Source organism: Phacochoerus africanus, chromosome 15, assembly GCF_016906955.1.
Source record: "Phacochoerus africanus isolate WHEZ1 chromosome 15, ROS_Pafr_v1, whole genome shotgun sequence".
Classification (NCBI taxonomy): domain Eukaryota; kingdom Metazoa; phylum Chordata; class Mammalia; order Artiodactyla; family Suidae; genus Phacochoerus; species Phacochoerus africanus.
In genome coordinates, this window is record NC_062558.1 from 22,909,344 (window position 1) to 22,923,018 (window position 13,675).

The 13,675-nt window shown below is 53.2% G+C and overlaps 1 protein-coding gene across 1 annotated transcript in view; it reads left to right on the top strand.

Moving 5' to 3' along the window:
* Positions 1-13,675, top strand: part of POLE (DNA polymerase epsilon, catalytic subunit) — a 54,354-nt gene extending 40,679 nt beyond the window's left edge. The window contains exons 33-49 of the mRNA XM_047761658.1: positions 619-759; positions 965-1,118; positions 1,226-1,332; positions 1,502-1,678; positions 1,764-1,987; positions 2,131-2,351; positions 2,594-2,798; positions 4,069-4,242; positions 5,131-5,256; positions 5,887-6,019; positions 8,203-8,386; positions 9,263-9,394; positions 9,523-9,716; positions 11,557-11,757; positions 12,082-12,207; positions 12,784-12,873; positions 13,008-13,675. Coding sequence (XP_047617614.1) covers positions 619-759; positions 965-1,118; positions 1,226-1,332; positions 1,502-1,678; positions 1,764-1,987; positions 2,131-2,351; positions 2,594-2,798; positions 4,069-4,242; positions 5,131-5,256; positions 5,887-6,019; positions 8,203-8,386; positions 9,263-9,394; positions 9,523-9,716; positions 11,557-11,757; positions 12,082-12,207; positions 12,784-12,873; positions 13,008-13,121 — 2,703 coding nt within the window. The 3' untranslated portion in view covers positions 13,122-13,675. The remainder of the gene's footprint in view (positions 1-618; positions 760-964; positions 1,119-1,225; positions 1,333-1,501; positions 1,679-1,763; positions 1,988-2,130; positions 2,352-2,593; positions 2,799-4,068; positions 4,243-5,130; positions 5,257-5,886; positions 6,020-8,202; positions 8,387-9,262; positions 9,395-9,522; positions 9,717-11,556; positions 11,758-12,081; positions 12,208-12,783; positions 12,874-13,007) is intronic.

The following is a 13,675-nucleotide window of genomic DNA, read 5'->3' on the forward strand; positions in this document are numbered from 1 at the left end:
ACAACTCGGCTGAGGAGGCTTCCTGCAGGTGACACTTGCTTCAACCAGAAGATTCAGCAGAACGTGGATCTAGAAAGAGAACAGGGAGGATGAAGGACAGGAGATCAAGACCTGGAATTCCTGTGGCTTCCTGGACATGCTGTGACGGAACTTTGTAGGAGAACGTCCTGCCCTGGAGGATATTTTCCCCTTGGGCACCCCTCTCCTGCTCCCCCTCCTCCCCAAAACTCCTCGGTCTGGCTCCCGGGGGGCTCTCCCAGTCTTCTGTCCACAAAGACATGGCTTCTCTCCGAGTTTTTGCTTCCCTACCCTTAGGTTAAACCCAGGAGAGAATGGAGGAAAATAAGCCGGGAACACCTTCCCCTGAGAGTCTGAGAGCTTGTCTGTATTTTAGAAGCCTCAGGTGGCTTCTCAAAGCTATGTCCAGACTTTCTGATTGTACTCACTGGGAGAGATGGACTGTAGGGGTGTTGACTCCATGGTTGTGGGCTGCAGAAGTCCTAGGCCTGTTTGATGGTGCATGTACATGTGTTTAAGTGCGTGCGTGCGCGTGTGCCTGTGTGTTGTAACAAACATGACCACTTAATTTAGTCATGGGGTGAACCATCTTATCACCAGGTGAACCGGGTCCTGCCTCGCTCCAACATGGTCTATAACCTCTACGAGTACTCGGTGCCAGAGGACATGTACCAAGAACACATCAATGAGATCAACACCGAGCTGGCGGCACCAGACATTGAAGGCGTGTACGAGACCCAGGTAACCATTTTCCCAGCTGAGCTGTGCAAGGATCCAGCTGGACAGAGTGGTGGGAAAAAACCCCAGAGGGCACGGACAGGCTGGCCACAGTGCTAAGGGCTCTGTCCACAGACACGGTGGATTTCAGCCTTGCATTTGCGCAAGATGTCATTGGGCCGTGCCCTGCCCCCTCAGCCCTCCCACCACCCTGTCCGCCCTCTTCCAGGTCCCATTATTGTTCCGGGCCCTGGTGCAGCTGGGCTGTGTGTGTGTGGTCAATAAGCATCTGGTGAGACACCTTTCAGGCTGGGAAGCAGAAACCTTCGCCCTGGAGCACCTGGAGATGCGCTCTCTGGCCCAGTTCAGCTACCTGGAACCAGGTATGGCAAGTGACTGCCGCCCTTGCTTGGTCCCGCCTCCCGTACATGTTGGGGAACGGGCCATATCCCCCATCACATCTTGGGTGACGGGCCGTGTCCCCTTGCAGGGAGCATCCGCCACATCTACCTGTATCATCACGTGCAGGGCCACAAGGCTCTCTTTGGCATCTTTGTGCCCTCACAGCGCAAAGCCTCTGTGTTTGTGTTGGATACCGTGAGTTCCTGGGTCGGGGCGGCGGGGAGAGCCTCCCTGGGCAGGAAAATCTCATGTCCCCACCCCTAGTTTCCAGAAGCCTCCGCCCCTGAGGTAGAAGTGGGGCTGCAGCTCGGGGCTGCCGCCTCCGTCCCCACAGGGAGGGGCTGACCCAGCCCTTGTTGTCCAGGTGCGAAGCAACCAGATGCCCAGCCTCAGTGCCTTGTACTCCGCCGAGCACAGCCTCCTGCTGGAGAAAGTGGGCCCCGAGCTCCTGCCCCCCTCCAAACACACGTTTGAAGTTCGGGCTGAAACCGACCTGAAGATCATCTGCAGAGCCATCCAGCGCTTCCTGCTGGCGTACAAGGTGAGCACCATCAGGGTCCTGCCGCCCTGGGAGCCCAGCCCCCTCCCCAGGTGGCGCCAACTAGCAGCTGACTTCCCTTGCCCAGGAGGAGCGCCGGGGGCCCACACTCATTGCCATTCAGTCCAACTGGGAGATGAAGAGGCTAGTTAGTGAAGTTCCCGTCTTGGAGGAGTTCCCGCTAGTGCCTATCCATGTAGCTGATAAGATCAGCTACGGGGTCCTGGACTGGCAGCGCCATGGAGCCCGGCGCATGATCCGGCATTACCTCAACCTGGACACTTGTCTGTCACAGGCCTTCGAGATGAGCAGGTGCGCTGAGCAGAGGGGTGTTTCTGGCTATCTTAGTTATTGCTGGCCTCATGGTCTCTGGTAGCAGCTTGGCCTTTCCTGGTTGTTGTCCCTCTCCTGGGGCTAACCCCCTGTCCCCCTGGGGCTGGCCCCTTCCCCTGCAGGTACTTCCACATCCCCGTTGGGAATCTGCCTGAGGACATATCTACCTTCGGCTCCGATCTCTTCTTTGCTCGCCACCTCCAGCGCCACAACCATCTGCTCTGGCTGTCGCCCACCTCTCGCCCTGACCTGGGTGGGAAGGAGGCCGACGACAACCGACTCGTCATGGAGTTCGATGACCAGGCCCCTGTGGAGATCAACAGTTCAGGCTGTTACTCCACAGGTGTGTGGGCAGGGCACATGGGGACATCAGATATTGGTATTTCTGCTGTTTGTTGCCATTCCATGTAGGTGGGAATGGCCTGCAGGCAGCCTCCGTGGGTGTGGGGTCTGCCATCAGCCTGAGTTCAATGCTTGCTGTTTATTGGCTGCCCCAGGTGGCAGTGATAGTTCTGAGATGGTGCTTCCTGGGGTCGGGCTCTAGCCAGGAGGGGTCAGTGCACAAGCAGTGGTGTCTGTGTGCAGTGTGCGTGGAGCTGGACATTCAGAACCTGGCCGTCAACACCATCCTGCAGTCTCACCACATCAATGACATGGAGGGGGCTGACAGCATGGGCGTCAGCTTCGACGTGATCCAGCAGGCCTCCCTGGAGGACATGATCACGGGCAATCAGGCTGCCAGTGCCCCCGCCAGCTACGACGAGACGGCCCTCTGCTCTAGCACCTTCAGGTACTCAGGAGCCTACATCCCTGAGCTCATCCCTCATCTTTTGTTCTTGTGCCCTTTCTTCTCCAAAGGCAGAGCAACAGTTTGGCACCTAGAAGGAGCAATAGGAAATCTTTTTACCTTTCTCCTTGTCTTGGAAACTAAGAGTTAAGACAGTGTCACTAGTCAGAAACCAACACAGGGTCAGGCCCCTTCCTCAACCCACTTGTCTTTTGCCACCCTCCAGGTATGGGTGGCAGTTCTAGGTGCTGCGTTCTGGCCCCCTTTCTATGGCCAGAGGTGTGCCTGCAGGGAATTGCTGTGGGATGCACAGCAGGTACCCCAGTATCTGCTGTGGTGTGAAACCACACAGGAGGTAGCGCAAGTTATAGGGCTTGGGTCTCAGGAGAGAAGGCAGTGGTGACATGGCACGGAGCGCGAGTGCTCTTCCCAGTCCCCCTGGGTGGTATGGCTGTTGCCCATTGTAGAGATGAGGAAACCGAGGCCCCATGCTGTGGTCATACTGCAGCTGAAGGGAAGGGTTGGCATTCAAAAGCAAGTCTAGCAATTCCAGAACTTTCCTGTTGCCTTCTGACAGGAGGAGGATAGGACTTGCAGGCCAGGAGACTGGTAGAAAGAAAGGTTCAAGGGCTAAGACATGCATGGTATGGTCAGGGCCAACTGGCCAGAGAAATGGACATTTCATAGATGCACACTATTACTTGTAGAATGGATAAGTGATGAGGTCCTGCTGTACAGCACAGGGAGCTATATCCAGTCTCTTGGGATAGAACATGATGGAAGATAACATAAGAAATAGAATGTATATATATGTATGAATGGGTCACTTTCCTGTGCAGAAATTGGCACAACATTGCCAGTTCACTCCCTACAAGTGGTGGAGTCAGACAGTAGGTGGTAGGATGGTCACACCAAGTGGTGGCTTTGTGATGCTGTTGCAGAATCGTCTGGGACGATTCCACAAGGTGCAGCCGTGGTGAAGCAGCCAGTTAGGCAGGAGGGCAGGGGCCCTGCGGGTCTCTGCTGGGAGTCTGTTCCTGGTTCTCCCAGCAGAGCAAGGTTCCTTCTTGAAGGACGCCCTGTCTGCTCAGCGCCATCCCAACACTAGCTGTGGGGAAGGCACAAAAGCTGGGGTTGATTGAGTGCAGTGGTGGCAGGGGCTGCGGGAGAGTGACAGAATTGGACGGTGTGGCAGGGGGTGCAGAGGCTACAGCACAGCGGGGAAGAGCTGCTGCCAGCAACAGTGGGGCGCCCTCTGAACCCCCTTCTCCAGGATCCTGAAGAGCATGGTGGTGGGCTGGGTGAAGGAGATCACACAGTACCGCAATGTCTACGCCGACAACCAGGTGATGCACTTCTACCGCTGGCTGCGGTCTCCGTCCTCACTGCTGCACGACCCTGCCCTGCACCGCACACTCCATGGCATGATGAAGAAGCTCTTCCTTCAGTGAGTGCTGCCAGCCCATGCTGACCCCAAACCAGAAAGTGGGCACCTCTGGGATCTGTAGGATAGTCTCCAGGGAGCAACACTGCAGGTCTGATAGATATTGTCAGATTACCTGGATAGGAAATGCTGATTCGACTGATACCATCAAAGGGCTCCTGAGAAGGTTGCGCCACTGGTTGTACTATCAGCGATGATTGGTGTTGATTGGTGTCAGCAGTTGATTGTACTATTGGCGTGTCCCTACCAGCACGGTGGGTCTTAATGCCAGCCCAGTGGTTTGGAATGTGATCTCTTATACGCTTAATTTGCAGTCCTTGTTGTCAATGAAATTGGACTTTCGTTTTTTTTTTAGGGCCGCACCCATGGCACATGGAAGTTCCCAGGCTAGGGGTCTAATCGGAGCTGCAGCTGCCAGGCTATTCTACAGCTACAGCAACACCAGATCCAAGCCACATCTGCAGCTGACACCACAGCTCAAGGCAACACCAGATCCTTAACCTACTGAGTGAGGCCAGGGATTGAACCTTCATCCTCATGGAAACTAGTTGGGTTCCTTACCGCTGAGCTACAAAGGGAACTCCCAAAATCGGACTTTGTTTTCATATCCTTGGCCCATTTTTCTGTAGTTTGTTTTTTTCCCTCATTGATATGCCTGACTTTTCTAGGTAAAAATTAGCCATTTTCCTGTGATACACATTGCATGTTTTTTCCTCACTCTTTGTCTTTGGTTTTGTTTACGATGGGGTTTTGCTATGCAGAATTTCATTCTTTGTGGCTTCTGGGTTCTAAGTGTGTTTTCTACTTCAGGACAGTCAGCTTTTTTCTCGCAGTATTTTCTGGTGTTTTCTTTGTGGGGTCCTGACTGTTGACTTTGAACTTGGTTCACAGGCTCATAGCTGAGTTCAAGCGCCTGGGGTCATCGGTTGTCTATGCCAACTTCAACCGCATCATCCTCTGCACCAAGAAACGGCGGGTGGAAGACGCCCTTGCCTACGTGGAGTACATCACCAACAGGTGTTAGCACCCCTAGTCCTCTTCATTCCTTCACTTGTGTTCTTACCTAATGCTATTTACTGTCTGCTGACATATCTCGTAGTATGGGTTGGTCAGTAACAATTTTTTCTGGCTTTGGATATCTGAAAAAGCCTTTATTTCACCTTCACTTTTGAAAGATCTTTTTGTGAGTGTAGCACTGCAGATAGATTTTTTTTTTTTTTGCTTTTTTTAGGTCCACATCTGCAGCATATTTAAGTTTCCAGGCCAGGGGTTAAATCAGAGCTGTAGCTGTCGGGCTGTGCCACAGCCACAGCAGTGCAGGATCCAAGCTGCGTCTGTGACCTACACTATAGCTCACAGCAATGCTGGATCCTTAACCCACTGGGCAAGCCCAGGGATCGAACCCAAGTCCTAATGGATACTAGCTGGGTTCGTTACCATTGAGCCACAATGGAACTCCCAGATGTCTCCTTAGTATTATGTTTATCATTTTCCCTAGAAAGTTTGAGGGATGATAAAGTGTGAATCTACTTTAAAGTCATTTTTTAGAATAAGTGGAGGGTACACAAACAATAAAGGAAGGAAAGTGGAGAAAAAGGGAAAAACTCTTAGTTTCATTTAACCAGTTTCTGTTTTGCTTCTCTTCAGCATCCATTCTAAGGAGATCTTCCATTCTTTGACAATTTCTTTCTCTCGATGCTGGGAACTCCTTCTCTGGATGGATCCATCTAACTATGGTGGCATCAAAGGAAATGTCCCCTCTCGTATTCACTGTGGACAGGTAAGAGAACCAGTGTTGGAGAGCTGAGGTTGGAATCTGAAGTGATGTCAGGAGTCCACATTTGTCCCTTCAGCACACACTCGGTAGTGACAGGCCTAGTGCCAGGCATGGTTCTAGACCCCAGTCATGTGGCAGGACAGGAGGGAGTACCTTGCTGTCTCAGAGTCTATGAGGGCAGAGATTGTGAACAAGCCAACGGTAGGTGTAGATAGCGGTGTAAACAATGGTGAGGGCTCGGATAAACAAAGCGGAGGGTGCAGAGAATGCAGCATTAGGCAGGGCTGACTCATGGGAGGTCGAGGGGTCCGCTGAAGATGTGGTGGGATTGCAGTATGAGGCTGCCACGAGTGACAGCCAGGCAGGGACACTGGTCCTGATGTGGGCTGAGAGCTGGCCACTTGGGCCCTCAGGCTGTGAGGAGACCTGGCTCAGTGACAAGGAGATTCTGGTGGGGAAGAGTCAGGGCCTGACTTCTACTTGGGCCCTGTCTGGACGATATCACAGGAGGTCGAGGTCTGAGTAGGAGCCCAGTTAGTATCGCCCAGGGGAGGGGGCAGAGCAGGGTGGAGTTAGGGAGGAGGACTCAGGTGGGTATTGAAAGTGGATAGGCCAGCAGAATGAATGTGGGGTGGTGCCCAGGGGCATGGAGTGATGCCTGGGCAGGTAGGTCTTGTGGGGGTCACGCCTGGGGGTGTGAACCTGCATAGACCTGACAAGAGAATGAGTGTGAGGAGAGGGGAGTTGTGCTTGGCTGGGCCCGGGGTATCTGCCATGCCTGACTTAATATGCACAGATGGAGATGCAAAGGTCAGGGGGTGGGAACTTGGGGTCACCCGGCAGCGTGGTGGCTGGGGCTGGTGAGATCACGTGATGGTAGTGTGGGCTGAGAGGACCCCCAGGTTGGTCCCCATGGTGGAAGCCAGCAGAGGGTGGGGAAGCTGGAGGAGGGGGCCTCAGGTATCAAAGGGGGCACCCCCAGAAGGAAGGAGCTGTGCTGCTGAGAGTAGTCAGGCTGCCCTCAGTGCTGGGGTGGGGAGGTCCACAGAGATGGGAGGGAAGGGAGTGCAGGCCGTGTAGACCAATGAGGGGAAGGCGGTGGTGGTTGCTATCAGAGTTCAGATGTTGAATGAAAGGTACTGTCAAGAGGGGCATCCTCCATAGAGTCAGGTGTTAGCAGAACTGTCACCATCCCAGGAGGACCTCTTTCTCCACAAGAGCTGGTCACCCAAGAAGTGCCCCCCCCCTCTTTTTTAAACGGCTAAACCTGCAGCATATGGAAGTTCCCAGGGTAGGAGTCAGTTGGAACTGCAGCTGCCGACCTATGCCACAGTAACACCAGATCCTTAACCCACTGAGCAAGGCTTGGGATCCTCATGGATACTATGTAGGACTCTTAACCTGCTGAGCCACGATAGAATTCCCTTTGGTTTTTGGTTTTCATTTTGTTTTGTTTTTTCTTTCTCTTTTTCCTTCTTCTTTGGCCTGCCCTGGGCCAAGGATCAGACCTGAGCCACAGTTGCAAACTAAACCGTACCTGCAGCCACGCCGGATCCTTTAACCCACCGTGCCAGGCCAGGATTCAAACCTGTGTCCTGGTGCTACAGAGATGCCACCGATCCTATTGCACCACAGTGGGAACTTGAGGAAGCATGCTTGATTCTTCCCTTCCTGTAGAGTGGGGCCTGAATAACTTGAAAGTGAATACTCTGAAAGAGCAAGAAGAGAGTAACGGTCAGCTGTGTACTGAATGGGAGTTCCTGTTGTGGCATGGCAGAAACAAATCTGACTAGTATCCATGAGGATGCAGGGATGATCCCTGGCCTTGCTCAGTGGGTTAAGGATCCAGCATTGCTGTGAGCTCTGGTGTAGGTCTCAGACGCAGCTTGGATCTGGCGTTGCTGTGGCTGTGGCGTAGGCTGGTGGCTATAGCTCCAATTACACCTGTGGCCTAGGAACTTCCATATGCTGCAAGTATAGCCTTAAAAAGCAAAAAACAAACAAACAAAAAAACTGTGTACTAAATGCCTCTATGCGCCAGGCATGTTCCAGAGGTGACCTTCTTGCAGCTGCCCTGCAGGAGCCACTAGACAAGCGTCACCCTAGATGGCCTGGGCTCAGCCAGGGCGGCTCCCACTGAAGGCTGTTTGGGAAAGCTGACCATGGTTGTCTCTGTGTCACATCAGGACTCCCCTAAAGAGGGCAGAGTGGAGGAGGAGGAAGCTGAGGAGGAGGAAGAGGAGGAGGAGGAGGTGGAGGGAGGCTCTAAGGAGCTAGATGTGGAGGATTTGCTGGAAAACAACTGGAACATCTTGCAGTTTCTGCCGCAGGCAGCCTCCTGCCAAAGCTACTTCCTCATGATTGTCTCGGGTGAGTCATCCACACTTGATATCACGTTCCAGCCATGCAGTCAGTGGGAATAAGGTGGTTCTGGCAGGAGCAGGACCTGCGCCTGGGCTCCTGAGAGGCAGAGAGGAGACCCTTGGCCCCGCCCAGAGCCAGTGAGGAAGGCTGCCCTGGGGCGTCACTGAAGGGCTCATAGTCCTCCCCCACCCCGCAGGTTTGTGCATGTGCACAAATAGTGACTAAATTAAACCCCAAGTAGAAAAGTTTAGACACTTCCTGAACAAATTACCCCCCCCACCCCAGCTGCCTGGCCTTTGAGGCTCAATTTCTGCTTATTTGGGTCTAAAGGTTTAGTGTTTACAAACCAAGTTATCTAGGTTGATGTGCAAATACAGTGCATAAATTCCACCGCTGTTGTACTTCCGAGCTGATCCTTGGATCAGAACAGTCAGTGAAGATCATCATAAGTCGTCAGCAGATACACAGACACAGATATAGGTTTCCCCACATACAGAGCGACAGGCAGTTTCTTTATGATCATTTTATATTTCTGTCTACTTGCCTTTGAGTCTCATTTTCTTAAGTTCGCTTTTTGAATGACTGACCCGGGTGGAGCTTGGAGAGATGTGCTGACCCTGGGTCACATCCATTGTGAAGGTGAATACGTGTTGCCTTCTTTACGCAGGACTCTCTCTGACTATGAACTTGTGCATCAGCGAGGGCCCCTGCTCATTCCCATTTCTCTCTTTGACTTTGGCTCATCTATGTGCAGCAAATGGAATCATCACTAACAATGACATTTCAGCCCAGCCTGGCCGGTGCTGTGAGCAGCATGCGGCTGGGTGCCTCTCATTCCAGTTGTTCCTGGTGTTGCCGACGCCTCTCTCTCCTCCTCTGCAGCCTACATCGTGGCCGTGTACCACAGCATGAAGGAGGAGCTGAGGCGCAGCACCCCAGGGAGCACCCCTGTGCGGAGGAGGGGGGCCAGCCAGCTCTCCCAGGAGGCCCAGGGGGAAGCTGGAGCCCTTCCCGGTGAGCACCCTGCTATGTGAGGCCTACCCTATGTGCTCCTGGAGGGGAGGGGGGTCGCCACTCCTTCCCTGGTGTCCTCATTGCTGTGTGAAGTGGGGAAGCAGCTGCCATGTGGCTTCTCTTCCCAGGTATGATCACCTTCTCACAGGATTACGTGGCGAATGAACTCACGCAGAACTTCTTCACCATCACACAGAAGATTAAGAAGAAAGTCACGGGCTCTCGGAACTCCACTGAGCCCTCAGAAATGTTTCCTGTCCTCCCTGGTTCTCACCTGCTGCTCAATAACCCTGCTCTGGAGTTCATCAAATACGTGTGCAAGGTGAGGGCGCTCACACTGATAGTTTGCACAACACTCACTCACTGCACCACGCTCCACGCAGCCGCTGTGTGAGGCATTTGGGGCTCACAGTAGACAAGACAGGAAAGCCCTGTGTCCTCACGGAGCCCGCCCTCCACTGGGGGACAACTAGTCAGTGAGGGACAGGTGAGCCCAGAGAGCACAGGTGCTGAGGGGTGGGCTCAGAGACAGGGCGGGTGAGTAGGGCCCTCTGATGGGGCCTGGGGCTCAGTGTAGGGCCTGAGAGGGGGATGAGGTCTGAGCAGAGGCAGGCAGAGGCCCTGGGGTGGAGGGTGATCTGGCGATGCTGGCAGGGGCTGAGCAGGTGAGCTGTGGGGTGGCAGGTGTACACCGCTCCCATGGGGCTCATGGACCAGACTAGGAAGTGGAGGAGGCTTTCCAAATGTCCGGGCTGCTGTGGAACCCAAGGGGAGAGCTTGCTGGGATGCTAAATGCCTTTCTGGGAAAGGCAGGCTGAATCAGACGACGGGATAGTATTACCAGATAAGACCCAGCAGGCGTCATCTTGTACAGAGCACTTTACTTACTGTCCATTAAGTAAGTGATCAAGTGACTTCTGATTGTAGTAAAGGAATTTAGTATACCATTTTATTTTATTTTATTTTATTTATTTTTGTCTTTTTGTCTTTTAGGGCCACACTCGTGGCGTATGGAGGTTCCCAGGCTAGGGGTCTCATCAGAGCAACAGCTGCTGGCTTACAGCACAGCCACAGCAACGCCAGATCCAAGCCGTGTCTGCAACCTACACTGCAGCTCACAGCAACATCGGATCTCTAACCCACTAGAACCTGCAACATCATGGTTCCTAGCCAGACTCGTTTGTCTCCACTGCACCACAACGGGCACTCCAAGTTAATTTTTGTACAATTATGTATGGTCATATTTCTATATAAGCATATCCAATTATTCCAGCACTAATTGTTGAAAAAATTATCCTTTCTCTATCTATGTTTGTGTCTTTTTCAAAACTGGCTGTGCATATGTGTGAGTCTGATTCTCTGTCTCCATTGATCTAAATGTCCATCTGTTCTCCAGCACCACACTGTCTTAATTCCTATAACTTTATCAACAAGTCTTAAAATAAAGTGTGTGACTGGTTTAACTTTCTTCTTTTTCAAAATTATTTTGGCTATTCTCAATCCTTTGCCTTACCTTATAAAGTCTGAGTCAGCATATCAGTTTTTACCAAGGAAAAAAACATCTTCCTGGGGAGTTCCTATTGTGGTGCAGCAGAAACGAATCCGACTAGTATCTGTGAGGATGCGGGTTCCACCCCTGGCCTTGCTCAGTGGGTCAAGGATCTGACATTGCCACAAGCGTTGCCGTGAACTATGGTGTAGGTTGCAGATTCAGCTTGGATCCCACATTGCTGTGGCTATGGCTGTGGCTAGCAGCTACAGCTCTGATTTGACCCCGAGCCTGGGAACTTCTACATGCTGCAGATGTGCCCCTAAGGGAAAAAAAAAATCCTCCTAGATCGTTGATTGGAGTTGTTTTGAGTCTATAGATTAATTTAGGGAGACTTGATAACTAATGTTGAGGCCTCCAATCCATGAGCTGCTAAATCTTTCCATTTCATTATGCTGGGGCTTTCCGCACATAAATATTGCACATGTTTGCACTTCAGGTGTTTATGGAGTTTGGTGCTACTGTAATGGCACTGATTTTTTGAATTGTTTAATTTTGATTTTTTATTAAGGTATAGTTGATTTACAGTGTTGTGTTAGTTTCAGGTATACAGCAAAGTGATTCAGTTGCACACATACACATATCCATTCAGGGAGCCGTTCTGACTCCACAGGTCCTGTCTTTGGACACGAACATCACAAACCAGGTGAACAAGCTAAACAGAGACCTGCTCCGCCTGGTAGATGTTGGCGAGTTCTCAGAGGAGGCCCAGTTCCGAGACCCCTGCCGCTCCTACGTGCTCCCTGAGGTCATCTGCCGCAGCTGTAACTTCTGCCGGGATCTGGACCTGTGCAAGGAGCCCTCCTTCTCTCAGGTGGGTACCCCTGGAGTCCAACGATCAGGGAGGTCCTGTGGTACCCCCTCGAGGGACCCCCATCTCTGCCTTTTGGGATTCCACCTGCTGGACCCCCACTGGCCTTGATGTGAATTAGAACAAGCAGGCACTCTTTCCCAAGCCACTTGACCCCCACACACCAGAGCCTTGTCCTGGCAAAAACGTAAGTGATGACGGGGGTGACACGAGTGTGCCCTGGAGCTGCGAGCAGGAGGTATCACACGTGCCCCCATGGAGTCTTCTCAGGGCGGTGTGGAAAAGCCACTGAGGAGGGTGATCTGGTCCCTTTCCTTCTCTGCCTAGGATGGGGCTGTGCTGCCTCAGTGGCTCTGCTCCAACTGTCAGGTTGCCTACGACTCGTCAGTCATCGAGATGGCTCTGATGGAAGCCCTGCAGAAGAAGCTGATGGCCTTCACCCTGCAGGACCTGGTGAGCAGCAGGCCTGGCACTGGGGCATCTCTGCACCCAGTCTGCCCGCCCCCGGTTGGCAGAGGGCTTCTCAACAGCAGTTAGCACCTGTGGGAACCTCGCAGGTCGTAACCTGGGCCTCCAGGGGGACCAGCTCTTGGGTCAGGCCTTGTCCATGAGCCCATCTCGCTCCTTCTTACAGCATCTATTAGGCACATACAGGGGCCAAGTGCTGGCTTCATGAACCTCTTATTCTAGTGGCAGGAGATGGTAAACAAGACAAAGTGTGTAAGTGGTGGTGAGAGTAAGGCGAACAGATGGGGAGTGTGTGCGAAGACAGGTCTTTCAGTGTTAGACGGAGGCATGGTCTCACCCAGAGGGAACATCTCAGCAAAGACCTGAGGGAGGTGGCTGGTGTGATGGGGTGTCCACAGGGAGGGTGTTGGGGAGCAGCTGGTGTGTTTGGATAAAGCCCATCATCAAGCGTCAGATTGTGTTCATAGTTGAGGTGAAGGCCATGGCCCATGGCGGGGGTTGGGGACGGGGGCCTGGCAGGGGCAGCGGGGAGGCTCCTCACGAAGCTGCTTCTCCTTACAGGTCTGTGTGAAGTGCCGGGGAGTGAAGGAGACCAACATGGCTGTGTATTGTAGCTGTGCTGGGGGCTTCGCGCTTACCATCCACACTAAGGTGGGGACCCCCTCGGCCATTTGCCCTTTCTGTCCCTTGCCCACACCTGCCTTTCTCCTTAATTGCCTGGCCTCGCGCTTGCATCCCTGTGCCTCCTCTGGGACTAGGTCTCACTGCGACTGGCCTTCCTCTAGGTATTCATGGAGCAGATTGGAATCTTCCAGAACATTGCCCAGCACTATGGCATGTCGTACCTCACGGAGACCCTAGAGTGGCTGCTGCAGCAGAACCCCCAGCTGGGTCATTAGCATGCTGGGCAGTGCCTGTTCTCTGTACCCAAGAAAACCATCCTCAGGAGGCTTTCGGGGAGTAAGGCACATGTCCCAGAAGAGGCGGGAACCAGCCAGAGCAGGAAGTGGCTCCACCTACAGGTTCCAGGGCCCCAGCCTCGGTCCAGGGCAGCCCTCTCCAGGCCCAACAAGCATGTCCATAAGGGCTCCCAGGGCATGTTTCTTGCTGGTGGAACACTATTGCGGCTGCTGCTGCAGGGCCCCTGGCAGCCCCAGTCCTTCTGCCCTCCCCTCTGCTGCCCTGCGGTCCCCATGGAGGTCTTCTATTTGAGCTGAGATCCTAAAGTGGCAGAACCCAGGCAGACCCAGACGTTTCCTGTACACTAAGATCTGGGGCTTGGGCTTCTCTGTCTGTGGAGACCAACGGTCAGAATGGGGTTTACAGAGGTGTTCCTGTTTTGGCACAATCACCTTGTTTGCAGTGATGGGACTGGGCCGGTGGCAGAACAGCTGAGGGAGGGAGGGTCTTGGCCTGGGACTGGGCCACAGTGGGGCCTGGGAGGGGGCAACCA